Source organism: Pan troglodytes, chromosome 7, assembly GCF_028858775.2.
Source record: "Pan troglodytes isolate AG18354 chromosome 7, NHGRI_mPanTro3-v2.0_pri, whole genome shotgun sequence".
Classification (NCBI taxonomy): domain Eukaryota; kingdom Metazoa; phylum Chordata; class Mammalia; order Primates; family Hominidae; genus Pan; species Pan troglodytes.
In genome coordinates, this window is record NC_072405.2 from 153,244,942 (window position 1) to 153,272,430 (window position 27,489).

At 56.8% G+C, this 27,489-nt stretch overlaps 1 protein-coding gene across 2 annotated transcripts; it reads right to left on the reverse strand.

The window, feature by feature from the left end:
• Positions 1 to 475: 475 nt before the first annotated feature.
• CYP11B2 (cytochrome P450 family 11 subfamily B member 2) lies at positions 476 to 7,773 on the reverse strand. Of its 2 annotated transcripts, XM_024345331.3 has the most exons (9): positions 7,532 to 7,773; positions 6,989 to 7,144; positions 4,966 to 5,165; positions 4,625 to 4,828; positions 4,184 to 4,338; positions 3,204 to 3,370; positions 2,726 to 2,804; positions 2,449 to 2,646; positions 476 to 2,012 (listed from the first exon to the last, which is right to left on the reverse strand). In XM_024345331.3, exons 1-9 carry the CDS (start codon positions 7,768 to 7,770, stop codon positions 1,899 to 1,901), a joined length of 1,512 nt encoding a protein of 503 aa, XP_024201099.3. In that variant the 5' UTR covers positions 7,771 to 7,773; the 3' UTR covers positions 476 to 1,898. The 2 variants fall into 2 exon arrangements, with proteins under 2 accessions (XP_024201099.3, XP_024201100.3); XM_024345332.3 differs by lacking the exon at positions 2,449 to 2,646 and having other exon boundaries at positions 1,899 to 2,012; positions 7,532 to 7,770.
• Positions 7,774 to 27,489: the final 19,716 nt, after the last annotated feature.

The window sequence follows — 27,489 nt, forward strand, 5'->3', positions numbered from 1 at the left end:
CTACCCTGCTTTCACTGGCTCCTCCCCAGGAAGAACTAGAACCTCTGCCTTCAGATTGACCCGGATGCTTCCAATGAGGTCATGATGGCAAGAACAGCCCTGCCACTGCACGCTGTGAGTAACAGACTATTTCTTCAATCACAGTCTTCTCCTGGCCTGTGGGCCTCACCACAACTGAGTAATAATTAAGCTTACATTTAAAAACACACAAAAATTTACATATGGGACAGAGTTGCATGGAATTAGGCAGGCACACACACACACACCCATTCGCAGGCACACATTTCACTGGTAAGTTCTAAATAAGCTCAGTGAATCGTGCCACTGTCCATTTCCTGTTTTGAAGACTGTTCTATGTAAGTGCAAGCTGCTGACGGTGGGAGGCTGTGTGAAGGGTGGGGGGGACCTGCCTGTATATATATGTCAACAAATTTGAATGTATCTATAATAATTTTGAGATAAAAGGCTTTAAAATATTTTTCCAAGGTTTATTTTAGGATCCCATGATCTAGTGCTGACTAGAGGAGTTGGATGGGTATCTGTGAGAGCCCCATAAACAAGAAAGCCATCTCTGAGGTCTGTGCACCTTGTTCCCCCCTTATTCCTTTCCCATGCTGCACTGCATTGCCCAGGGTGGGAAAGCAACCTGCGGTCACAGGGTGACTGGCCTGAGTCCCTGAGTCCTGGAACTACTGAACACACCTGGAATGATTACCTAAGTATTTCCCCTTTCATGGGGGAACAAACGCTCTGATCCTCATCAGCTACCAGGAGCTGGCTGCTGAGATCTTTGCCCCAATGAAAATCCCAGGAGATAAAGATGATGTGGCTGGGCACTTTCTCACCCTGGGGCACTTCCTATCCCTGCACAGGAGCACTGTGGAGTGGCCAGTTCAGGAGGGGTCAACTCTCTCTGCTGGGCTAGGAGCAGATGAGGCCCAAGGCAGGTTCACGTAGGAAACTGCAGCCTCCCTGTGCCCACCCCAGGTCGTGGCACATGGCATGGCTCCGTATCAACCAGAGGAATGAGTCAATAAAACTCATCTGAGTCCTTGTTGGCCCAATCCTGTCTCTCCTGTTGCCAAAAACATTTCTGGAACCACACCCAAGGTTCCCACCCCACGTGACTCTTCCATCTCCTCTCAGCATCCTCGGGACCTTCTCCAGGGGACAGCTCAGGAAGCAGAGGACCCAACACTCGCTGCTTGAACAAGACCTGGTCCATGAAAGACGAGGCCTGGGGCATGAGGCTGACATGATCAGCTGGGGAACACACGCCCCCCGAGACTCAGTTGTATCACTTGAAAATGTGTCAGGATAAGTGACCACAGGGGCCTTTTTAGTCTACCCTGCAGGATCGTATTCCAGGGTGACAACTTTCAGAGAGCTCAAGGCATGCTCGAGCTGCCTGGGGGCAGGCTGCAGGAGGGAATTGACTGGACTCTGAGATGCTGGGATCCCGCTTAATGACTCTGACACTGTCTGCACAGAGGCCCTGGCCAGGGGGAGAGGGACAGGGACATGTGAGACTAGGCAGGAAGGCAAGGGACAAAATCACAGCACCCTTGCATGGCCTCATGAGGAGCCTGGAGCCAGCGCTGGGAGGAGTAGAGTCAAGCTGTCCGGAGGGCACTGCTTGCTGGAGAAGGGGCCAGGTGGGGCTGGGGACAAGGCCAGGCCCTGCCAGCAAGATCGTCTCCAGCTGTGCCCTGGCCTTGCTGTTTGACAAGCCTGGCAAGCCCCAGTCCTGGAGGCCCTGGGGAGTTCCATTTGTGCAGGAGCTGGCTGGACAGAGGGGTGACTCAGGAAGCTGTGCACGTGGGAGAGAAGAAAGGTGGCCTGGGGTCAGGCAGAGGGAGGCTCGTGGCCAGGCTGGGACCCTGGGTGCAGATGCAAGACTAGTTGATTGCTCTGAAAGTGAGGAGGGGGGACGTGCCAGGCCTCAATATGAAGCTGTAGACCATCTTTATGTCCTCTTGGGTTAGTGTCTCCACCAGGAAGTGCTTCAGCACCTAGGACAGAGGCTGGGTTTCCATCTGGCCTGGTCAGTAGCCCATGGACCTGGGGCAGCTTCCTCCCATCGTCCCAGGTGCAACAATTATGCTGAAGGGGGAGCAGCAGCCTGGGCCCCAACCTATCCCATTTCTGACCAGCCCCACCTTACGGACCAGGCCCAGACTGAATCCTGCCCAGGTCTTGCCCAAGCCTCATTATTCTGTACAGGCTCCACCCCACTCCCCTAGTCCCCATTTCAATGTTTAGAAGCAGCCTCACCTAGATCCTACCCTGTCTTGCTCAGCACAGATCCTCCCTGGTCACGCCGACCTCAACCAACCAAGGCCCCATCCAGTGTTCCCAGGTGTCAATCACACCATGCAAGCCCCGCCCCCAGTGCACAGGTCCCGCCTCTGCTGCCTAGGTCCCGCCCCCGCCCCCAGGCCTGCTTACGTGGTGCAGCAGCAGCAGCATCTCTGCCTCTGCCAGGCGCCGCCCGAGGCACTGGCGCATGCCAAAGCCAAAGGGCACGTGGTGGAAGTTCCTGCCGGAGCCCCTGATGTCTAGCCAGCGCTGGGGATTATACCGCTCAGGCCTCGGGAACAAGGCGGCGTTGCGACCCAGCGAGTAGAGGAAAACCTGCACCAATGTCTGCGGACGGTGCAGAGCGGGGATCAGGGAATGACTGGGGAGGGAGGTTCTCAGCTCGAGGGGTGTGGGGCTCACTCACCCCAGCTGGGATGTGGTAGTTCTGAAGCACCAAGTCTGAGCTCACCACTCGCTCCAAAAACAGACCCACAGGGTAGAGCCTGGAGGTGGGGGCATCCACAGAAAGGGTCCTCAGCTGGACGGGGCTTCCTGTGCTCTCTGCACCCTTCCTACCGAAGACCCCGCAGAGGTCCCAGATCCATGGGAAGCCCAGGTCGTAGGAAGTGCTTCCTTGCACCTGCTGAGCCCGGCCAAACCTCCCCTAACTTAAGCAGCCCCAAGCGCGGAAGGACATGCCCCACGTTAATCCCCAGGGCGTTGAAGAGGGGTTCCAGAGGAAGAAGAGCTCCCTGTCCTTGAGGGGGAGGAAGAGCAGGTGCAGGGGAATGGGCTGCTGGGTGACGCTGTTTATCAGCCCCAGATTCTGTCTGCCACCACCCAGTGGGGGCTGCTCTCCAGCAGGGGGCCAGGGCCACAGGGAGGCCTCAGCCAGCACCCACCTCAAGGTCTCCTTGAGGGCCGCCCGCAGCAAGGGCAGCTCGGTGGTTGCCTTCTGGGGATGTTCACTGATGCTGGCTGCGGCGGCCAGGCTCTCCTGGCGCAGGGCCTGCTGCACGTCGGGGTTCCGAGCCAGCTCAAAGAGCGTCATCAGCAAGGGAAATGCTGTCTGCAGAAGCCATGTCTGCAGGGTCAGACCCTGCACAGGAGGACTCAGCCCCCGGGACACCCCTCCCAGGACAACCTCCCTCTGAGGGGTGGAGACATCCATGCCCTGAGCATGACACAGCCCTGGGACCCCGGATCTGAAACCTTGATGACCACTTGGGCCAGATTCCCTGACTTCTTCAGGGAAAGGTGACCCCCATCTCCACCAAGGCCCAGGTCCCCTGCAGCCTCTTCAGGGCGGGTTCTCACAGCCACCATTAGGGCAGGGGGCCCACACCTCAGCATCATCCAGGGAGTTCTGGAGCCCCAGCTCCCTCTGCTTCCATTGAGTTCTCCCCACTGTGCACCCACAGGCCCCTCTGCACTGGCTGGAGCCTGTGCTGCTGTCTTCCCCACAACCCTGCCCTCCCATGCATCTGCATTTCTGGCCCAAGGTGACCGGGCACACTGGGAAGGGTGCCCAGTGGAGTCCTACAGCTGCCTCTCAACCCTCCTTCTCCTTGTACACCCAGAGCTTTCCAGTGGGGACAGAGCTGCTGTGTGTCCAGGGCCTCATCCACCTTTCTTCCAGCCTGGAGCATGGTTCCCTACACAGGTAACTGCAAACTCTGTCTCATGTGAGGGGGAGCTCACATTTCCCCTCCCCTGCAAATCTCATCCCTTAACAAAGAAGGGGGGAAGGCTGAAGGCAACAGAAATATGGGGCCTGTAGCCTGGGGATGGGGCACGTGGGTGCCATGTGGCATTGGCAGGCAGTGCCTGGGAGGCAGGCTTGGCATCACCCTCTCTGGGTGGGGCTGGTTGCCGGCCTGACCGTGTCCACGCTCCCTGCAGTGAGTTCCATAGAGTTGGCCTTGATGGCTTCTAGTGACAGTTCCGCCTTCAACAGGAGCTCTGCCACGATGCCTGTGTAGTGTTGAGGGCGGTTGAAGGCCAGTTCCTGGTAGATTTTCTGGATACAGTTGTCACCTGTCCAGGGAGCAGGGGACAGCCCTCAGATCTTGGTGCTGGGAAGCATCCTTCAGTGTCCTCCTCCTGCCCAGACTGCCCCGACACCCAAATCTCCCTGCTCTCATCCCAAATTCTCCGGATCAGCCCAGCCCAGCCCCAGCCTCACACCAATCTCCCTGGCAGGACGGTGAGGAATCCCCGACCCCTCCCTGTGGCCTCCATTCCCCACTGGGTGGTGGAGAGGGAGAAATTGGGTCCCCATGGTGTCCCTTCCCCATAGCACTGCCCGGGTCCTTGGCCTCACCGTACTGGAAGATGCAGTCCCAGGCCTCAAAGTGCTCCTTCCACACCTTGGGGCTGATCCAGCGAGACAGGCTCCTGGGCATGAACATGAGCTGGACGGTGGATTTGAACATGACCTCCAGGGCATGGAGGAAGTTCAGGCTGGCAGAACTGGGGCTGTGGCCAACCAGGCCCAGCCGCTCTCCAAAAAGAGCTAAGTTGCTGGCTGCGGGGAGGATGCACTGCTGAGCACAAGGCAGCCCCAGGCCTCCTGGCTGCCTCCCCACACTCCCTTCAGTCCCCCATCCCCGTCCCTGGCCACTCCAGGGTCTCTGAGGCTGGACCTTCCCGCATGGCCCACACCTTCTATGGTGTAGTGGAAGATGCTGGGCTGGACGTCCAGGGTCAGGCTCCCCCGGGCGTTCTGTAGCACCTTCTTCCTCAGGGCCTGGGAGAAGTCCCTGGCCACTGCATCCACCATCGGGAGGAACCTCTGCACGGCCTTGGGTGACAGCACATCTGGGTTCAGCCGCAATCGGTTAAAGCGCCATTCAGGCCCATTCCTACAGAGGCCAGGGCAGAGCTTGTGAGGCCGCCCCAGCAAGACACGCCCTGACCCGTATCCCATCCTCCTTGTCCCCAAGGGGAATCGGCCTGCAGGGAGCTGACTGGGGGCCCTGGTGGAAGCTGCCTGTTTGTGTTCGAGCTGCAGCCTTTTCTCAGAGCGGCCTCCAGGTGCTGGACAAAGGCCACTCAGGTCTAAGCAGGGATGAGACCGTAGCTTCTGCCCACAGGTGCTGACAGGGTAACTGAGGTCATTCCCGGGACCTGGCGACCCAAGTCTGGCACCACCTCACCCATGCGGGCCCTCCCTGTAGTAACAGGGTAGGGCTTTTCTCCAAGAAAGGAGGTGACCCCTGTTGTCAAGCTTTGCCCACCTCACCCACACAGTGTCCTGAGGGGAGAGCCCCTGGCTGCCCTCTCCTCCCCACACTTCCCCGCCCTGGGCACAGTGCCTCTGGGGCAGCAGCCTCTGTCTGTCTCTGTGAAGCATCTGTATCTTCTGCAGGACAGAAACCAAGCTTTGTGCTTCATGCCATCCTCACCCACAGCCAGAGTGCGTGGGGGCTCCATGGATGCCCCCAGGGAATGGTGAGGAGGAATTTCCCCTGTCAGCCACATTCCTGCAAAACTCCTTTATTTAAGTCCAGCTGGCTGCTGTGAGCTGTTGACAGTGATGGCAGGCAGAAGATGCACATGCTCACATGCGCCCATGCAAGACCTCAACACCATGTGTGAAGAGACACATGTACACGTGTGCACAGACACTACACCCATGCCGGCACCTGCACACGCACACACACAGACACTCGTGCACACACACCACTCATACATGCACACACACAGACACATGTGCACACACTACACATGTGCAAATGCAGGTACAGAGAAGCACACAGCATGTGCGCAGATGCAAGACGCACACACATACAGGTGCGCTCCCCTTCCTTCCATTATGCGCACCCAGCCTCCTGGACCTGCCTTCCTGGGTCCTGACTCTCTCCCAGATGTTGTCTGTAGGCCAGCCTCAGTGAAGGCCCCCACCCTTGGGTGCCCTTTTACCTAAACCCCACTATTCCCAAGGGCGTTCCCTTCCTACCACGAGTGGGGGCTGTCGCCACTGTGACATCCTCGTCCAGTCCTTCCCCCGTCCAGTCCTTCCCCCGTCCTAATGACAACATTCCTGCAGGTGACCGACTCCAAGCATCAGCCTCTCCCTGCCCACCTGACCAGGCGCCACCCTCTCCACAGGCCAGGAAACATCCTCCCCAGTGCCATCAACCGCCCCACCTCGTGCCTTGCTTCTGAGAACAACGGAGCCACCAGCCACCTGCGTCCCCACCTGCCTCCTGCCCCGGACTGTCCCCATCAGGAAGGTTTGCCGGGACTGCAGGGACCCTGAGCGCCCTGAGGGAGGCTGCGGCCCCAGCGAACACCAGGCTCAGCACTCAGCCTGTGACCTGAGCCAGTGGGAGTCCCCTTCTCAGGGCCTCAGTTTTCTGACCTATGGGAAGGACAGTCCCCAGACCGCAAGAGAAAGCAGCCGCCGAGGTTGGTGCAGAGCGGGTTCTCACTACACAGAAGGGCTCATTGCTCTGCGTCTTCTCTGCAGAGGTGCCCGTGCCCATTTCTCCACCACCGCCCTGCTTCCCCAACCCACAGGGCAGACGCGACCCCACGGGATGGCCGTCCTCTGGGCCGGATGCTCACCCTCACTGCCCACCACAGGGGCCCAGTGCAGATGTGCTTTTGGGTCCTGCTTCTCTCGCCTCCCCCCTACACCCAGGCTGCCCACCCTGCTCCCAGCTCCCTACTCGCCGCTTACAACAAGAACACGCCACATTTGTGCCCACGATGTTGTCTGTAGGCCACCCAGGGCTCCAGGATCATCCTGCGGGGATGCAGGCTGTCCACCTGTTGCAGCTTCTCCACATCCTCCGGCAGCATCACACACACCATGCGTGGTCCTCCCAAGTTGTACCTGTGGGGCCAAGCATGAGGCCCTGCTGGACAGGGTCATGTCCCTCGTGGCCCCACCCTGCAGTCCCAATCCAAAGTGTCTCCTGTCCACCCTCCCTGCTCCTGGATTAGCAGCTTCACAGCTAAAGCCCTCCTGCTGGCTCCCTGGAACCTCTCAACTTTAGTGCTTCTGAGTCCTGCCCTCTCTGCAGTGAGCTGGGGTTTTCTCTGCACTATCCCCTGCCCTGGCAGCACCACAGACCAGCACGTGCTGCACTCCTTCCCCATCCTCCAAAGGATGCAGAGTGCCGGGACCTGCTGGGAATGGCAGTGCTGAGTGCCTGGCAGGGTCCTGGGCAGCAGGGGCAGGGATCTGGGTGTTCCCAGTGAGGGCCAGGGAGGGCTTTACCTGAAAATGGGCCCCAGCTCCTGGAAGGTCTGGTGCATCTCCAGGTGCAGGTGCTCATAACCCTGCTCCCTCCAGATCTGCAGCAGCCTCAGCCACCTGTTGCCTGGATGCTGGGGCATGGCTTCAAACGGCAGCACCGTCCTAGGGGCCCGAGGGGCTCTAGTGCCCAGTGCCCGTGCCCTTTGCAGGGACAGCCAGGGCGCTGCCACGCACACCTCTGCCTTTGCCCTGAGTGCCATTCCAATGCTCCCTCCACCCTGTTCAGCCCAAATCCTTTTATCTCACCCAGGAACCTGCTCTGGAAACATATCACGTCATGGGAGAACTGGCTCTGGACCTGCCTGAGACTCTCGGAGCGAAGGTCAAGGCTGGAGGCCCCCAGCCAAAGGTAGATGAAGGAGAAGTCAGGTGCCTATTTCCCCATTGCTGCAAGTCCTGCTGGTCTGAGGATGCTGAGAAAAGGCGTGGGGTCTGGACTGGGGGTCCATGTGGAAGGTGGTGGGACCTGGCCTCTCCTTTCTCCAGGGCTGAGAGGAGTAAAATGGATGGGGACTTTATCTTATCGTGAGATGAGAGGGGGCCTTGGATTCTTTTAATAGACTTTATTTTTATACCACAGATTTAGTTCATTGCAAAATTGATCAAAAACTGCAGAAAATGTCCACGTACCCCCTGCCCTGACACAGGCACACCCTCCACCACAGGAGCGCACTGGTTCCATGTGAGAAATCTCGATACGTTGTTATCAACCAGCGTCCTGGAGTCACGTGGGGTCTCCTCCTGGTGGTGAACATGCTGTGGGTTTGGACAAATGTATGTAATTTGTATCCCTCCTTGCAGGATCCTAGGAGTATTTCCACTGTCGTAAAAAGAGGAAAAGAAAACCTGTGCTCTGCCTGCTCATCCCTCCTGCCCCAGTCCCTGACATCTCCGACCTTTTTATCATCACCATGCTTTTGCCTTTTCCAAAATGTTGTATAGTTGGAATGACACCGTTTGTAGCCTTTTCAAAGTGACTTATCTCAGTTAGTAATATGCGTTTAAGGTTCCTCCATTTCTTTTCATGGCTTCATAGCTAATTTCCTTTTTTTTTTTTTTTTTCTAGAGGCTGGGTCTCACTTCTTTAGTGGTTGCCCTAGAGTTTGCAATATACGCTTAAAACTCATCTCTCCAAGTCCACCTTCATATAACACTATACAGCTTCAGAGGTAATGCAAGCACTTTATAATCATCAGATATTCTTAGGCCGGGCATAGTGGCTCATGTCTGTCATCCCAGCACTTTGGGAGGCTGATGCGGGTGGATCACCTGAGGTCAGGAGTTCGAGACCAGCCTGGCCAACATGGCAAAACCCTGTCTCTACTAAAAATACAAAATTAGCCAGGTGTGGTGGCGCATGCCTGTAATCTCGGCTACTCGGCAGGCTGAGTCAAGATGAATGCTTGAATCAAGGAGGCGGAGGTTGCAGTGAGTCGAGATCATCCCACTGCACTCCAGCCTGGGCAGCAAAGCAAGACTCCATCTCAAAATAAATAAATAATAAGATATTTTTAATTCCACTCACCCATCCCTTGCATCATTGCTGTCCTTCATTTCACATATACATAACTATGATCATCAAATACACTTTCTGGCTTTTATTTATTTATGTATTTTTATTATTTATTTATTTATTTATTTATTTATTTATTTATTTATTTTTGAGACAGAGTCTCACTCTGTCGCCCAGGCTAGAGTGCAATGGTGTGATCTCGGCTCACTGCAACCTCTGTCTCCCGGGTTCAAGCAATTCTCCTGCCTCAGCCTCCCAAGTAGCTGGGATTACAGGCATGTGCCACCACGCCCAGCTAATTTTTGTATTTTTAGTAGAGACGGGGTTTCACCATGTTGGCCAGGCTAGTCTCGAACTCCTGACCTCAGGTGATCTGCCCACCTCGGCCTCCCAAAGTGCTGGGATTACAGGTGTGGTGAGCCACCACGCCCGGCCTATTTTTGTTGTTGTTGTTTTGTTTTAGCGAACTCTTAGATCAATTAAGATTAAGAAAAAATAAAAGTCTTCGTTTTCTCTTTACTGATTCCTTCTGAAATGCTCTTCCTTTCTTTATGTAGCTCAGGGTTGCTGACCTGTATCATTTTCTTTCTCTCTGCAGAACTTTTAAAAAACATTTCTGGCAAGTCAGTTCTATTGGCAACGAATCCCCTCAATTTTTATTTACATGAGAAAATATTTATGTTCACTTTTGAAGGATAATTTCACAGGATGCAGAATTCTAGGTTGATGTATTTTCTTTTTTCTTCTAACACTTGAAATGTTTCCCTCCACTGTCTTCTTGCTTGCATGGTTTCTGAGGGTAAGTCACATATAATTCTTAGCTTTACTCCTATATAGATAAGGTGTCCCCCACCCAACCCCTGGTTTCTTTTTCATCTTTGATTTTTCCAAAGTTTGAGTATGATATGCTTAGGTGGAGACGTTTGTTTTGTTTTGTTTTCTGCTTGGTGTTCTCTGAGCTGCTTGAATCTGTGGTTTGGTGTCTGACATTAATCATTATTGATTCAAATGTTTCTTCTGTTCCTTTCTTTTTTCCTCTTTCCAATGTCCCCGTTATGTGTATGTTACACCAGCAGTAGTTGTTTCACAGTCCTCAGTATTCTGTTCCATTTTCTTCTTTTTGCCTTTCAGCTTCCAGTTTCCATTGACATATTCTCAAGCTCGGAGCTTCTTTCCTCAGCTGTGTTCGGTCCACTAATAAGCCTATCTAAGGCACGCTTTGTTTCTGTCACAGTGTTTTTGATCTCCAGAATTTCTTTTTGCACCCATCCTTGAATTTTCATCTGGATGTCCACATTCCCCATCTGGTCTTGCGTGTTGTCTACTTTTCCATGAGGGTCCTTAGCGTATTAATCACTGTTGTTTAAAATTCCCAGTTGATCATTCCAGGTCCCTGCCATATCTGAGCCTGCTTGTAGTATTTACTCCATCACTTCAAACCTTGGCTTTTGCCTTTTAGTATGCCGTATCATTTTTTTTGTTAAGCCCCAGACATAATATACTGCATAAAAGAAACTGCTGCAAATAGGTGCCTTTGATGATGCAGAGGTAAGGTGTGCGGAGAGGGGAGTGTGTTGTGGTCCTGTGAGTAGGTCTGAGTCTTTCAGTGAGCCTGTGTCCCCAACCCGTGAACATTACAAGGGCTTCTCAGTGTTTCCTTGACATAAATGAGACGGGTTGAGCAGTAAGGGCTGGGGCTGTGTGTGGCTCTTCTCACATGTGGCACGCTACATGGACTGGGGTTGGATGTCTCTCTTCTCTCCCAGATAGTTCAGCTCTGATAAAACCCAGCAGCTTAGGCTCTGGCAAGACAGTCTCTCTGAAAGGCTGGCCTTTTAAAGAACAGAATGCTCTGGTGTATTTCATAATGGCCATTCTTTTTCTCTTGCTGCCTGACATAGACGAGCTTTTCTGATATTTGCGGTGAGCACCTCGTAGAGCTCCTGGAGGTGAAACTCACATAAGTGAGTGCCCGGGTTCCTGACTGACCTTAGCTCTTACGCTTGTGCACACTGAGCCCCAGAAGCTCTTCCGAGATAGCTCTGGATTTTTTTTCTTGTCACTGGCCCCCAAGAAGCCTGCCCTTGGTGAGTGGCAATTCTCCATTTTCACCTGTCTGACTCTCCAGTCTTGGGGGTGGCAGTTTGCTGTGTGGTCTCACTTCTCCTAGGAATCTAAGAAGAGTTGCTGATTTTGGGAAGTTTTTTCCTTTTTACTTGATGTTAGGATGAATTAACAACTTCAGGTTCCTAGCATGCTGAACTGGATGCAAAGTTGGACCTTGGATTACTCATCTCCCTGGAGCAAGGTCCCACACAGGAAGGAAGGGCAGAGGGCTGTACTTCCCGAATTACCCAATGGCATTTCACCTCCTCTTCCAGGCCCTATGCTGGGTGCAAGGAGCGGGAACAAGAGCCCGCAGGGGCCCTTCCCTGTGAGGGGCTCAGTCCTCTCGGGGCAATTCTGTGAGTCCCCAGGGGCACAAGGTGGCGTGGAAGGAGATGAAAACATGTCCGAGGCCGGGTCTGGGCTCACCTCACTGGTCCTGCTAAGGAGCTGGGAATACCCAGGAGACCACGAGAGGCCGGGTGCTGGGAGCCACACCCAGGCTGGAAGACGAGCAGTGCTTGCCTGAGTCTGTCCTCATCCGGGCAGGGGCCCTGTGCCAGCGGCTCACATCCCCCTTCTCCGTCCTAAAACGTGTTGTCCGTAGTTCAGATTCATAGAGCCATGAGGGGCCTGTGACGACTGAGTTGAGGGCCGTTCTCAGAGTCCCCACTGTCCCATGAACTCCCTCCAGCAGCCACATGCCAGGCACCGAACCTTGCAGGGGGATCTGCGGTTTGGTGACATGTTGTCTCAAGGAGGCCTGCAGCAGTCCCAGGAAGGGAGCATTGCTGTCACTGTCCCCATTCCACAGGAGGAAACTGAGGCTCAGGGTGTGCGGTCCCCGGCCTCACATCCCCCAGTGGGTCGGAGGGACCGCAGAGCTCTCACTCCTCAGCACCCTTCAGATGTGCCCTCCAAGCCCTGAGCCCAGCGGCCCAGCCTGAGGCCGAGCAGCCCCGGCCCCAGGGAGACTACACCCCTCCTGCTGCCCCACAGTGGCTTCTACACGCTGTGGCCTTTTCCAGTTTCAAGGACCAGAAAATCCTGAGATCTGCTCCGCTGGGCTCTGCCTCAGCTCCTCTGACTCCAACCCTCCGATGTCAGAGCCTGGAGACTCCAGGGGGACCCGCCAAAGCCCCAGGGACCCTCAGCCTAGACCCCTGGGTAGGGGAACACGCCTGGTTGCTTGCCGTGCCAGGCTTGAGCTGCCCGCCCCTCCCTGCTGATGCTGCCCGCCAGGGTCCCCGCCTTCCCTTGGGAGGACAGATCAGTGGCACCTGGCACTGCCTGTCCACCCTCCCTTGGAAAGGCATTCACTCCAAGTCGAGGGGGGCGGCACCTGGCCATGGGGGAGGATGACAGAGTTCCTGATGCCCTGGGAATGGTGCCCTGGGGCACCCTGACACAGGTCAGAGCCTGCAGCGCCACACCAGCCAAGGCCAGAGTGGGGCTGGACTGCCCTGCAGTAGCTGTGGCCCGGGGCCAGCCTAGAGGAAGGGGCCCTTTCATACTCATGGCTCACACAGCTGCACGTCCCCAGGACTCCACTGGCCCAGGGAGGGTGTGCATCCCACCCCGCACAGCACTGCAGAGTCCCCAGGCAAAGCCCTCACAAGCAAGACAGTGTCTGTGTGGACCCCATCATCTCGCCTGTGTCCAATGAAGTGAGACCAAGTTAGGAAACCTCTCAACTTGCACCATCCCACAGGCAGAAAGGGCCGACTGCGGTGGGAGACTTCCAGTCAAGTGGGCGATGCTGCCTGGCTGCAGTCACCATGTGGCCCAGAAAGCAGAGGGAGCAAGTGCGGCAGTCTGTCCCCTCTGTCCCCTCGCTGGCTGTCACCCGTCCGCATTCTCGTCAGGGCTGCAGAGCTTGCAGGCTAACTTGGGGACCCCAAGTTGGCTCCTTTTCTCTGGGTCATGCTCACAGGGAGGTCCACAGGCCACCTTGTTGCATTTTGCTGGTGACTGGAGCCAGGGTGTGGGGATATGAAGACGGCTTGCGTTTCAGCGGTGGTTGCTCGGGGAACGTGTAGACTGTGGCCTCTGACTGCTGTTTATGTTTTTAATACCCGAGTCAAGTCCTTCCAACTGCAGGAGGGGCTGTGGTGGGCACTGCAAGGCTGAGTGGGGAATTCGCTGGGAGGCGAAGCTGAAGGGGAAACCAGTGCAGTCAGGGGAAGGGGCTTCCAGCCCGGGACACAGGAGGTCAGGCCCGGCCAGGGGTGGGCAGCAACGGGGCGCGAGGCCTGGGCTGGGGGCTGGGGGGAGCCAGACGAGGTGCTGGGAGAGTTTTCACAGGGGAGGGCCATTTGTTATTTTTCATTTTACTTTAATCAGTTCCCCACTCCCTGTTCTTCCTCAGGAACCTCAAAGGCCTCGGCCCCTCAGCAGCTGTGATGTGCTGTGTGTCCCCGTGTGCCTCCCGCTGTCATGTCAGAGCTGGCCTTGGGCAGGCTGATGCTGTCGGACTTCCCAGCACGTCCTTGGAGTGGTGGTGCAATCTGCCCGTGCACGTTGGACAGTCCTCCTGCCTGTTCCTGCCTGTGGGCACCCTCCCCTCTCCCATCAGCTGGGCCTGTTCTCATCTGTTCTGGGGGTTTCTGAACCTGTGGCCATGAGCCAGCATTTCCCATCCCTTCTCAGCCCACCCACAAGGAGGCTGGGGCCCCAGAGGACCCCAGAAGGCCCCTCCCATCCAGAGGACACTGTGGGTGCAGCTGAGACGTGGAGGTGCCAGGACCAGCACCCTGGACTTGCTCTAGACTCTGCGGCTTCCCAGATGTCCTGACCTTGAAACCTGGAAGCAAATCCCGGAACTCACTTCCTGCAGGGCCTCAGTCATGTCTCCGTGCTGACGCAGTGAAGAGGTGCAGGTCCCAGGGGCCCTCCCCACCTCACCTCCGGGCCCCTCTCCCTGCCCATAGGTCTGGCCGCACCCGTCTGGAGTCTGCCTCCTGGGGAGGAAATGGTCTGACAAGGCTGACCTGGAACATTTTCCTTTAACTCAGCTGTAGAGTGAGGGACCAGCCAAGCCCCAGAGGCAGCTGAGAGGGGCAGGCAGAGGGCACCCTGATACTCTTCCCTGGTGGGGGGTGCCAGAGCCGCCTGGAGAAGATCCTGGGGCTGCGGTCACGGGCCAAGGCCAGAGCAACTGTCTTCGAATAGGCTGGACACCCCCAAGGTGCACTGTGGAGGAAGAGGGGCTCCCTCTCCGGGGACAGACCAGGCCCCCACTTTCAGGGACTCCTGTGAACCAGGCTGGGCCAGCCCTCAGGCCTGCAGGAGAACTTTCCACCTCCCCTGGGTCTGTGGGTCCTGCTCATTCCAATCCTTTCTGGCCCCACACCCAGTGTCCAAGTCTGCACCCCATGATATTTTGAAAAGTTCTCAGGTTCCTCTCCCAGTTCTGAGAAGCAACTCAAACCTCAGCCCTGACCCAGCACCCTCCATCCGCCTGCCCCGGGCTGAGTTCCAGTGGCCCTGGGCCAGAAGCCTGTGTGCCCAGCAGTCTCTGGAGCAGCGGGGCTGTCCACCCGCAGCTGTGTCTCCTGATCCCAGCCAAGAGGACCGTGAGTGTTAGGGCTGGTGCAGAAAGCAGCAGCCCCTCATCTATAGCCTTGGACATAACATCTCCTTTCCTGCAGTGGTTTTACTCTTGGGCCATGGCATTAGTGACAGCGGTGTCACAAACGCAAACACAAAAATGCAACACAAACAGAACAATGGGTGGGCGCGGTGGCTCACACCTGTAATCCCAGCAATTTGGGAGGCTGAGGCAGAAGATCACTTGAAGCAGAGAGTTCCAGACCAGTCTGGGCAACACAACAAGGCCCCATCACTACCAAAAATTAAAAATTAGCCTGACCTATAGTCCCAGCTACTCGGGAGGCTGAGGTGAGAGGAACGCTTGAGCCCAGGAGTTCGAGGCTGCAGTGAGCTGTGATCACCACTGCACTCCAGCCTGGGTGACAGAGTGAGACCCTGTCTCAAATCAAAAACCAATACAAAGAAGAAAAATGAAAGAAACTGAAAATGGAGGAAACAGCAACCAAAATGCCTGTTGACGAGAATGTTTGTGCCCATGTGGTCCAGGCACATGCGAGGTGAGTTTTTGCCACTGTGGAGATGAATTCTTTCGGGTTCACATGAAGATGAGGGTGATCAACAGTGCAGGGACTCACAGTGCAGCCTTGAAGGGAAAGAGGGAATGTCGGGAGATTGTGTCCCACGTGGTTCACATGCATTCAGTGAACCGCTTACAAAAGCAGCAAAGGCCAGAGAGAGCGCGAGATTGGGTGTGGGTGCCTGTGCTGGGGAGGTGGGAAGGTTGGTCTCTGTGAACGTGGGGGAGCGGGGACTTACTGCCCGTGGGGCGGGGCTTGGGTTGGGTGGAGTGTTTGTGACATCTCAAAGATAGGGTCTAGGAAAAGGCAGCAGGATGCCAAGTCTGGAGGCCCCAGATCAGCGGTGTGGCACAGCGATGTGTGGACAACCTGGTTGGTCCAAAAGACTTAGTCCCAGCAGTGCTGATCAATGGGTGTGGGCCTCCCCCATCTCCACCGTGTGGGGCAGCAGGTGAGACGGTGCTTGCCACCTTGTCAATGGCTGTGAGGACCAAGAGGGAGATACAGCAGAGCTCAGAGCAGACAAGCAAAAGAAACATCAAATGCCGAGGGGATCTGAAGACTTCCTGCCTCATCTGCAAGAAGTCAGGACTGTGGGTGCTGCCCCAGAGGCTGCTGGGGAGCACGGAGACTCCTCGGGGAGCACGTTGTGCACCTGCAGCCGTCTTCCCCACTGGGCCATGCAGGTGGCCTGGCACACCCCACAGAGGGTGACTTGGGATCCTTCTTCAGTCCGTGCTCTGAAGGAGCAAATGCATGACTGTCCCTGACCACAAGCAGCCCTCGCACACAGACCCCACCTGCCTCAGCACCCTGCGGCCCTCTCCGCTGGATTCCTGGACGCCATGGAGATGGTAGGAGCTGGTGCAGGAGCTGCAGCCGTCCTCCCTCCTCTGTGCCTTTGCTGTCCCTGATTCACCCCCAGGGCCCTTCCTGCCCCTGCTGAGTCTGCACCTCAGCCACTTCGCCTCCACCCGGTTCCTTCGCCTCCACCCGGTTCCTTGTCCTCCACCCAGACTGCTGACCTCCGCCCAGCCCGTCATCCTCCGCCCAGCCCGTCATCCTCCGCCCAGCCCGTCGTCCTCCGCCCAGCCCGTCGTCCTCCCCCCAGCCCGTCGTCCTCCGCCCAGCCCGTCGTCCTCCGCCCAGCCCGTCGTCCTCCCCCCAGCCCGTCGTCCTCCGCCCAGCCCGTCGTCCTCCCCCCAGCCCGTCGTCCTCCCCCCAGCCCGTCGTCCTCCCCCCAGCCCGTCGTCCTCCCCCCAGCCCATGATCCTCCGCCCAGCCCGTCGTCCTCCCCCCAGCCCGTCGTCCTCCCCCCAGCCCGTCGTCCTCCGCCCAGCCCGTCGTCCTCCCCCCAGCCCGTCGTCCTCCCCCCAGCCCGTCATCCTCCCCCCAGCCCGTCATCCTCCCCCCAGCCCATGATCCTCCGCCCAGCCCGTCATCCTCCCCCCAGCCCGTCATCCTCCCCCCAGCCCGTCATCCTCCCCCCAGCCCATGATCCTCCGCCCAGCCCGTCATCCTCCCCCCAGCCCGTCATCCTCCGCCCAGCCCGTCATCCTCCCCCCAGCCCGTCGTCCTCCCCCCAGCCCGTCGTCCTCCCCCCAGCCCGTCGTCCTCCGCCCAGCCCGTCGTCCTCCGCCCAGCCCGTCATGCTCCGCCCAGCCCGTCGTCCTCCGCCCAGCCCGTCGTCCTCCCCCCAGCCCGTCGTCCTCCCCCCAGCCCGTCGTCCTCCGCCCAGCCCGTCATGCTCCGCCCAGCCCGTCGTCCTCCGCCCAGCCCGTCGTCCTCCCCCCAGCCCGTCGTCCTCCGCCCAGCCCGTCGTCCTCCGCCCAGCCCGTCATGCTCCCCCCAGCCCGTCGTCCTCCCCCCAGCCCGTCGTCCTCCGCCCAGCCCGTCGTCCTCCGCCCAGCCCGTCGTCCTCCGCCCAGCCCGTCGTCCTCCCCCCAGCCCGTCGTCCTCCGCCCAGCCCGTCGTCCTCCGCCCAGCCCGTCGTCCTCCCCCCAGCCCGTCGTCCTCCCCCCAGCCCGTCGTCCTCCGCCCAGCCCGTCGTCCTCCGCCCAGCCCGTCGTCCTCCCCCCAGCCCGTCGTCCTCCGCCCAGCCCGTCGTCCTCCCCCCAGCCCGTCGTCCTCCGCCCAGCCCGTCGTCCTCCCCCCAGCCCGTCGTCCTCCCCCCAGCCCGTCGTCCTCCGCCCAGCCCGTCGTCCTCCCCCCAGCCCGTCGTCCTCCGCCCAGCCCGTCGTCCTCCCCCCAGCCCGTCGTCCTCCCCCCAGCCCGTCGTCCTCCCCCCAGCCCGTCGTCCTCCGCCCAGCCCGTCATGCTCCGCCCAGCCCGTCGTCCTCCGCCCAGCCCGTCATGCTCCGCCCAGCCCGTCGTCCTCCCCCCAGCCCGTCGTCCTCCGCCCAGCCCGTCATGCTCCGCCCAGCCCGTCGTCCTCCGCCCAGCCCGTCGTCCTCCCCCCAGCCCGTCGTCCTCCCCCCAGCCCGTCGTCCTCCGCCCAGCCCGTCGTCCTCCGCCCAGCCCGTCATGCTCCGCCCAGCCCGTCGTCCTCCGCCCAGCCCGTCGTCCTCCCCCCAGCCCGTCGTCCTCCCCCCAGCCCATGATCCTCCGCCCAGCCCGTCATCCTCCCCCCAGCCCGTCATCCTCCGCCCAGCCCGTCATCCTCCCCCCAGCCCGTCATCCTCCCCCCAGCCCGTCATCCTCCGCCCAGCCCGTCATCCTCCGCCCAGCCCGTCATCCTCCCCCCAGCCCGTCATCCTCCGCCCAGCCCGTCATCCTCCCCCCAGCCCGTCGTCCTCCCCCCAGCCCGTCGTCCTCCGCCCAGCCCGTCGTCCTCCGCCCAGCCCGTCGTCCTCCGCCCAGCCCGTCGTCCTCCCCCCAGCCCGTCGTCCCCCGCCCAGCCCGTCGTCCTCCGCCCAGCCCGTCATGCTCCCCCCAGCCCGTCGTCCTCCCCCCAGCCCGTCGTCCTCCGCCCAGCCCGTCGTCCTCCGCCCAGCCCGTCGTCCTCCGCCCAGCCCGTCATGCTCCGCCCAGCCCGTCGTCCTCCGCCCAGCCCGTCGTCCTCCCCCCAGCCCGTCGTCCTCCGCCCAGCCCGTCGTCCTCCGCCCAGCCCGTCGTCCTCCCCCCAGCCCGTCGTCCTCCGCCCAGCCCGTCGTCCTCCGCCCAGCCCGTCGTCCTCCCCCCAGCCCGTCGTCCTCCGCCCAGCCCGTCGTCCTCCCCCCAGCCCGTCGTCCTCCGCCCAGCCCGTCGTCCTCCCCCCAGCCCGTCGTCCTCCCCCCAGCCCGTCGTCCTCCGCCCAGCCCGTCGTCCTCCCCCCAGCCCGTCGTCCTCCGCCCAGCCCGTCGTCCTCCCCCCAGCCCGTCGTCCTCCCCCCAGCCCGTCGTCCTCCGCCCAGCCCGTCATGCTCCGCCCAGCCCGTCGTCCTCCGCCCAGCCCGTCGTCCTCCGCCCAGCCCGTCGTCCTCCCCCCAGCCCGTCGTCCTCCGCCCAGCCCGTCGTCCTCCGCCCAGCCCGTCGTCCTCCGCCCAGCCCGTCATGCTCCGCCCAGCCCGTCGTCCTCCGCCCAGCCCGTCGTCCTCCGCCCAGCCCGTCGTCCTCCCCCCAGCCCGTCGTCCTCCCCCCAGCCCGTCGTCCTCCCCCCAGCCCATGATCCTCCGCCCAGCCCGTCATCCTCCCCCCAGCCCGTCATCCTCCGCCCAGCCCGTCATCCTCCCCCCAGCCCGTCATCCTCCCCCCAGCCCGTCATCCTCCGCCCAGCCCGTCATCCTCCGCCCAGCCCGTCATCCTCCCCCCAGCCCGTCATCCTCCGCCCAGCCCGTCATCCTCCCCCCAGCCCGTCGTCCTCCCCCCAGCCCGTCGTCCTCCGCCCAGCCCGTCGTCCTCCGCCCAGCCCGTCGTCCTCCCCCCAGCCCGTCGTCCCCCGCCCAGCCCGTCGTCCTCCCCCCAGCCCGTCGTCCTCCGCCCAGCCCGTCGTCCTCCCCCCAGCCCGTCGTCCTCCGCCCAGCCCGTCATGCTCCGCCCAGCCCGTCGTCCTCCGCCCAGCCCGTCGTCCTCCGCCCAGCCCGTCATGCTCCGCCCAGCCCGTCGTCCTCCCCCCAGCCCGTCGTCCTCCGCCCAGCCCGTCGTCCTCCGCCCAGCCCGTCGTCCTCCCCCCAGCCCGTCGTCCCCCGCCCAGCCCGTCGTCCCCCGCCCAGCCCGTCGTCCTCCCCCCAGCCCGTCGTCCTCCGCCCAGCCCGTCGTCCTCCCCCCAGCCCGTCGTCCTCCGCCCAGCCCGTCGTCCTCCCCCCAGCCCGTCGTCCTCCCCCCAGCCCGTCGTCCTCCGCCCAGCCCGTCGTCCCCCGCCCAGCCCGTCGTCCTCCGCCCAGCCCGTCGTCCTCCGCCCAGCCCGTCGTCCTCCGCCCAGCCCGTCGTCCTCCCCCCAGCCCGTCGTCCTCCGCCCAGCCCGTCATGCTCCGCCCAGCCCGTCGTCCTCCGCCCAGCCCGTCGTCCTCCGCCCAGCCCGTCATGCTCCGCCCAGCCCGTCGTCCCCCGCCCAGCCCGTCGTCCCCCGCCCAGCCCGTCGTCCTCCCCCCAGCCCGTCGTCCTCCGCCCAGCCCGTCGTCCTCCGCCCAGCCCGTCGTCCTCCCCCCAGCCCGTCGTCCTCCCCCCAGCCCGTCGTCCCCCGCCCAGCCCGTCGTCCTCCCCCCAGCCCGTCGTCCTCCGCCCAGCCCGTCGTCCTCCCCCCAGCCCGTCGTCCTCCCCCCAGCCCGTCGTCCCCCGCCCAGCCCGTCGTCCCCCGCCCAGCCCGTCGTCCTCCCCCCAGCCCGTCGTCCTCCCCCCAGCCCGTCGTCCTCCGCCCAGCCCGTCGTCCTCCGCCCAGCCCGTCGTCCTCCCCCCAGCCCGTCGTCCTCCGCCCAGCCCGTCATGCTCCGCCCAGCCCGTCGTCCTCCGCCCAGCCCGTCGTCCTCCGCCCAGCCCGTCGTCCTCCCCCCAGCCCGTCGTCCTCCGCCCAGCCCGTCATGCTCCGCCCAGCCCGTCGTCCTCCGCCCAGCCCGTCGTCCTCCGCCCAGCCCGTCGTCCTCCGCCCAGCCCGTCGTCCTCCGCCCAGCCCGTCATGCTCCGCCCAGCCCGTCGTCCTCCGCCCAGCCCGTCGTCCTCCGCCCAGCCCGTCGTCCTCCCCCCAGCCCGTCGTCCTCCGCCCAGCCCGTCGTCCTCCCCCCAGCCCATGATCCTCCCCCCAGCCCGTCATCCTCCCCCCAGCCCGTCGTCCTCCGCCCAGCCCGTCGTCCTCCGCCCAGCCCGTCATCCTCCACCCAGCCCGTCATCCTCCCCCCAGCCCGTCGTCCTCCAACCAGCCCACCATCCTCCGATTTCAGAAACGCACAGCTCACTGCCTGAAGCTTGGGCTGGCATCAGGCTGGCAGCCAGCAGTGGGAGGTGTGTGTGCTTTGTGTATGTGAGTGTGCAGCGTGTGGTGTGTCTCTTCCTCCTCCTGTGTCTCTCCTTTTGCATTCCAGCTTGCCAATCACTTTGAGAGGGGTCAGCATGTGAAGAGACATCAAAGATTTCACTACTCGAACCCGTGCCAGAAGCTGACCACGCCCCAAGCCAGTCAAGTGTTTAGAACGGAGCCATAGTCTGATGGGTGTTTCTGTGGAGGCCTCTCCTGCAGTTCTCTTGAACCTGGCCTGCTGTGTCTCTATTCCACCTGGTCCCTTGAGAATCCTCCAGAAGCCAGATGACTCCTGCGTCCGTCTCCTCCTTCTGTGCTCCAGTCCCTCTCCCTGAGGGCAGCCTATTGACCAGGTTGCAAGAAGAACCCAGGCTGACTTTCTCTCCATGGGGCCCTCATCTGATCCACTGAAAATACTCACGTATCTCCAGTGCCAGCCTCAGAGGCACGGTTGTTTCCTTTCGGTCAGTATTTGCCTGGAGGTTTTTTTTTTTCATTCTGTGACTTTCAACCTTTCTGTAAGTTGTGTTTTAGATATTTCTTATTTAAACATCCTATAGAGATATTGTGTTGTTGTTAGTGTTGTTCTATTTAGCTTGACAGTCTTTGTCTTTTAACTCTCAAAGTCCGTCCACTTAGTATTTTTGTGGTAACTAATGTATGTGGATTATGTTCACTTTATTTTCTGCATTTGGTTTATCCCAAGTTATCCATTTTTAAGTTCCCTCTTTTTCTCTCCTACTTCGGAAGACATATTCTCCATTTCTATTATTTTCATGGTTACCTTAGACATTTTAAAGTGAATTTTGTCAGCCAGGCATGGTGGCACATGCCTGTAGTCCCAGCTACTCAGGAGGCTGAGGCGGGAGGATCTCTTGAGCCCAGGAGCTTAAGGCTGCGGTGAGCTATGATCGCCACAACCCTCCAGGCTGGGTGACAGAGCAAGACCCTGTCTCAAAAATAAATAAATATATAAAGTAAATTTTGTAACTTAAAGTATAACATTACTATTCAGTATCATCCCATAAGAAAACAAACAAACATAGAAACTTTAGAGCTTTTTAACTCTGGTCACCCTCTTTTGACCGTTATGCTGTTATTGGCCAATATTGAAGTTCTATTTTGGTTTTTTAACACATAAGCTGGATGTTATCATTGTGATCAGAGTTCACGTTTGCCTCCTTTTAGTCACGTGTTTTCTTTGCTCAGATTCATCTCCACACTGGAAGATTTTGGGCTAGGTGAATTCCATTCTTTCTGGAGGTCATTCTTTAAAACATCTTTGGAAAAGCTTCCGTTGGTAGAGATATCTTTCAGGTCTCTAGGTCTAAAAATGTCTTATTTTAATCTCAATCTTCAAAGAGAGTTGTGTTGAGTGTTTGTTTCCAGGTAGGCAGTGCTTGTATTTCAGCATTTTGAAGATGTTAGATGTGGCAGGCGATGTTCACTGCCCTTCCACACACGTCCTGTTCTTCCCTGGCAGGTGAACGGGCTCCATTCCCAGCCTGCCTTGCAGTCTGTGCTCCCCTGTGTCTGAGTTTGGCCAGTGGAACGGGGGAGAAGACACATGTGCCTCCCCTGGCCTGGCCCTACCCCATCGCGGCCTGGCAGCCTCAGATACCACGTGTCGGAACGACGGGTGGAAGGAGGGTGACCTGATTAGGAATTCTCACTTCCGAGCGTCTGTGATAGGGGCTTCTTTCCCGTTGGAGCCATCGTGCACATGTGGTGTTTTGTTGCAGCGGCGGCTGTGCGCCAACCCCTTGGCCACTGTCTCTGGCTTCTGCAGCTGGCGTTGGAACGCCAGCCATCACGCTGCCATCCCAGGGTGTGGGATGCCCTGGAGGCTACAGGGAGAGCTTTGTTATTGAGATCTCTTCGGAGTCTGTGGAAGAGTTCCTTTTCCCTCACCCTGCTGGGAATTCTCTGTGCCTCTGACGCTTAGTGTTTCATCAGCTCTTTTAAAATTCCTGCGGGACAGTCTGGTAGTTCATTCTGATTGTTCGTTAGTCACACACCTCGCGCCTTCTCACTTCTTTAAATGTAGAGATACTACTGGCTTCAAAAGACTGGAAATCAGGAACCCTGGACCTGGTCTTCCTGCAGGTGGTCCTGGCTTGCAGCTGTGTTTTCCCTTCTGAGCCTTGCTGTTTGCTTTTCTGGTTTTCCAGAAACTGTCACTTGCCCAGGGCCACTTTTTGTATTAAAGGCTCGGCTTGGGGTTCATCAAAGGTGGGGTGACCTAAATCCTACACCAATTTGAGGGCCTCCATCCTGATCCATAGGAGGGGACATTTCTCACTCCTCATTCCCAGGGTTAAAGAGCCAAGCTTCCTTCTCGTCTCCCATGCTGTTAGATAGAATATTTCTGGACCACATTTTCACTGAAGTTGTAGTCTTGAAAGTTAAGGCTTTATGTGGGGGTTTCAACTCGTTTCTTTCTTTTTTTTTTTTTAGAGACAGAGTCTTGCTCTGTTGCCCAGGCTGGAGAGCAGTGGCACTATCTCAGCTCACTGCAGCCTCCGCCTCCCAAGTTCAAGCCATTCTCCTGCCTCAGCCTCCCAAATAGCTGGGACTACAGGCGTGTGCCACCATGCCCAGCTAATTTCTTTTCTTTTCTTTTTTTTCTTTGTATTTTTAATAGAGACGGGGTTTCACCGTGTTACCCAGGATGGTCTCCATCTCCTGACCTTGTAATCCATCCACCTCAGCCTCCCAAAGTGCTGGGATTACAGGAGTGAACCACAGTGCCCAGCCATTCAATTCCAATTTCTAACTTTGCTTGTATCCTAACCCTCACCTCCTTTCCTCCTTAGAACTCAAGCCGTCTTTTCATCAAGGTGATGAAAGCGGTTGCCGCATGCACCCCCACTCCCAGGTGATGGCTGTGTTGGCTTCTGTACTGACTGGTTGCCTATCATAATCCCAGAAGACACAACTCCAAATGCCATAATCCCAAATGTTGAAATCCCAAAAGATCAAAATCTCAAAAATACAATTCTGGAAAAAAATTGTAATTATTTTAAAGATATTTATTCACATTTTTAAGGGGGACTTGTTTGAGAAACACATAAAAACATGGCAGAACACTTCCTCAGCCACTTTATGCAATAAAACAGGCAATAAGAACTTCCATATTTTTGCAATCATAAATACTCAGGCCATCACCTGGGAGTGGGAGTGCGTGTGGCAACTTGTAGGAGCCTGGTCACAGCTCGTTCCCAGTCTATCATCATGGTTTGGGGATTCCATCGAAATCTATTCTCTTCTGCACAGTCCACCAAATCTTCAAACAAGCATTCATAAAGTGCTTCACTTTTTCCTGTCATTGAAACACAAATGAGGAGATAAAGTTCTAGAATTTTCAGATCCAACAGGGACTTGAATTGCATATAGTTGAAAGAAAACAGTGGGAACAGTTTTGAAAGTGCCGTCTTTAGTCGAAGTGAAGCATGCACTAGTTTTTCTATGTCAGATTTAGTGGTAAATATAAGAAGTCTATCCTCTTCAACAGTCAAATCCCTAATCAATAATCTCTCACCATGCAGTGTGTTTGTGTCACTGGAGGAACCCCAGTGGCAAAGAGCAAACCTCCTTGGTTCCGAAGCTCGCTGAGCTTGTCGAATTCGCCTTATTCTCTGATGAAGGGCGTTTTTGTTTTGTTTTGTTTTTGAGACAGAGTCTCACTCTGTCGCCCAGGCTGGAGTGCAGTGGCACTATCTTGGCTCACCGCAACCTCCGCCTCCCAGGTTCAAGCAATTCTCCTGCCTCAGGCTCCTGAGTAGCTGGGACTACAGGCACCTGCCACCATGCCCAGCTAATTACTTGTATTTTTAGTAGAGACGGGGTTTCACCGTGTTAACCAGGATGGTCTCCATCTCCTGACCTCGTGATCCACCGGCCTCGGCCTCCCAAAGTACTGGGATTACAGGCGTGAGCCACCGCGCCCGGCCCAAGGGCATTTTTTGAAGGCAAGCCTGGTGCTGTGTGTGAAGGGGCAGAAGTCAGGCCTGAATGGATAATGTGACTTGGGAGATTTCTTGTATTTTTCACCTGAGTTTTCACTTCTATTGTCTTCGAAACACTTGCTGCACTTGTATCTGGAGAGTGGTGGTGGTCTACGAATTTTGCGGGTATATGCTGTCTATTTGAAGGTCTTATTTTGTTTGTTGCAATTAAGCAATTTTCTGCTTAATTGCAGTGCCAATAATAATTAGCTTTTAAACTTTTATCTTTCACTATTAAGTAGCTTAATACACTTATTGCAGCCTTTTTGCAAAGGAACGATTCCACAGATCTCTTCCATTGTGTTGTAAGAAATACAGTAAGAAGGAACAGTATTCAACTTCCACAATACAAAGTCTGTATTAGTCAGGGTTCTCCAGAGAGACAGAACCAATAAGTTCTGGGTATGGATATATGAGAGGGGTTTATTAGGGGAACTGGTTCACATGATTACAGAGGCTGAGAAGTCACATGGCAGGCTGTCTGCAAGCTGGAGACTGTGGGACGCCAGTAGTGTGGCTCAAGCCGAAAGCCTCAGGACCCATTGCGGGATGGGAGGGGACAGGTGTAACTCTCACTACAAAGTTGAAAACCTGAGAAGCCAGGGGCCACTGGTGTAAAAGTCCTGGACTCCAAAGGCTGGAGAGCCTGCAGTTCTGTGTTCAAGGCAGCAGAAGAGGTCTGTCCCAGCCCTCAGGGAGACAATTCACCTTCTGTATCTGTTCTCTCCAGGGCATCCGTGGATTAGCCAGTGCCCACCAACATTACAGCAGATCCTCCCCATACAAACCACTCAGACCCACATGCTGATCTCCTCTGGAAATGCCTCACACACACACCCCGAATAATGTGTCACCAGGTTTCCAGGTATTTCTGAATCCAGTTGAGTTGACGCTTAAAGTTAGGTCCACAAGTTCACCCCTTGTCAGCTTGGCACCCATACCCGTCTCCTCCTGAAATCACAGTTAATTTCCAAAAAAAAAGGGACAAGAACAAGGAAACAGTGCTGTCTAACACGGTGCAACTGTCCTGTGATTGGGATTCTTGGGATTTTAGATGTTAGAGATTTTAGACTTTAGGAGTTTAGATTATGGCATTCCGTCCTGTGTCTTTTGGGATTATGATCCAAACCCATGTAGACTGATCCCTTGTCCAGGTCCCTCCCTATTTGGGGCTCCTGAAGATGTGTTCTTTTGAGAGCCTGGAAATGCATCTTTGTATGCTTTTCAGTATTTATTATTGCTGGAAGTGAAAGGATTTTCAGAGTTTCTGCTCCATAATTTTGCTAGAATCTGAAGACATTTCCTGGAGCTTTTTAAGTAGTGCACGGTGTCGGGCAGCTCTCCACAGCCGTAGGAGGGAAAGACAAGGCTGACTCCGTAGGTGTGTGGCCACCTCATAATCATGGAAGTCAGGCCTCACTTTGCAAAAGAATGGTTCCAGCTTTCTTGCAGAAATCTGTGCCTGTTTGCAAGAGGGGCCCTGGAATTGCTGGTTATTGTTCTTCTGACCTCATGGACTGTTGGGCAATAGTGGCATTGTCTAAAAAATTCTAAATGGCTGAGTACACCCTTTCATTGATTCACCCAGCACGTCTTTACTGGGAACTTTCTACCAGTCAGGCGCTGTGCAATATGCTAATGAAAAAGAAAGTGTCTGCCCTCAGAGTGACTCCATTCTATAAGTCTAAACTATAGACATATGTGCTAACACATTTATTTCCCTAATTTTGATCATGTCAGAGTAGACACAGCATAATTGTCTTGTAATAAAAGAAGCACTAAGTTAAGGTGCCCCCATTGAGTGGGACAGTGGACGTCGGTAATAAACGTGGGTCTATCTGAATTAACCGAAAATGTTGCTTACCATGCATTAAGCAAAAGGACAAGTCAGAATCATATCTATAGAGACACACTTGCATGTTCTTGCAAATACCCCACACACACATACATAACAATGTCTATAAACCAGTGTTCTAGTAGGTGTTGAGCAGAACGTCAATAATAAAGAGAAAAGTTTTAAAAGCCTCTAGAAAGCAGGCTGGGCGTGATGGTTCACTCCTGGAATCCCAGCACTTTGGGAAGCTGAGGCGGGTGGATCACCTGAGGTCAGGAGCTCGAGACCAGCCTGGCCAACATGGTGAAACCTGTCACTCCTAAAAATACAAAAATTAGCCGGGTGTGGTGGCAGGTGCCTGTAATCCCAGCACTTGGGAGGCTGAGGCAGGAGGATCCCTTGAACCTGGGAGGTGGAGGTTGCAGTGAGCCGAGATTGTGCTACAAGAGCGTACTACAAGAGCGTGCTACAAGAGTGAAACTGTCTCAAACAAACAAACAAAAAAAGCCTCTGGAAAGCAAAGACAACCTATAAATTTGCCTTGACAGTACCATTCAATGACAGAAGACAATGGAGTAATAATATATATGTAAAATGCAAACGGAAAATTACTGTAAACATAGGATCTTAAATTCAGTTAAACGCTCATCCAAGAGAACAGGCTAAAGGAACTATTAATGAAAAAATCAGTTTACTCATCACAGACCCTGCCCAAAAGAATTATTCAGAATTTGCTTCAAAGAAAGGAAAGTGATCCAGAGATAAGATGAGGGATATAAAAAAGTGAGTGTGAGTTCAGAAGTTGACACAATTATGCTGATACATTTAATTAACAATTGACTATGGAGAGGCCAATAGCTCAAGAACTTCAAAATAGCCTATGGGCAATAACCCGTGGGTAC

Excerpts from the sequence above, each read along its gene's own strand:
- CYP11B2 (XM_024345331.3), bottom strand. The coding sequence starts at position 7,770 with ATGGCACTCAGGGCAAAGGCAGAGGTGTGCGTGGCAGCGCCCTGGCTG. Across the intron at positions 2,805-3,203 it reads GCCCTCAAGGAGACCTTGAG|GCTCTACCCTGTGGGTCTGT; the intron begins GTGGGTGCTGGC and ends CCCCACCTCCAG. Across the intron at positions 2,647-2,725 it reads ACTACCACATCCCAGCTGGG|ACATTGGTGCAGGTTTTCCT; the intron begins GTGAGTGAGCCC and ends CACCGTCCGCAG.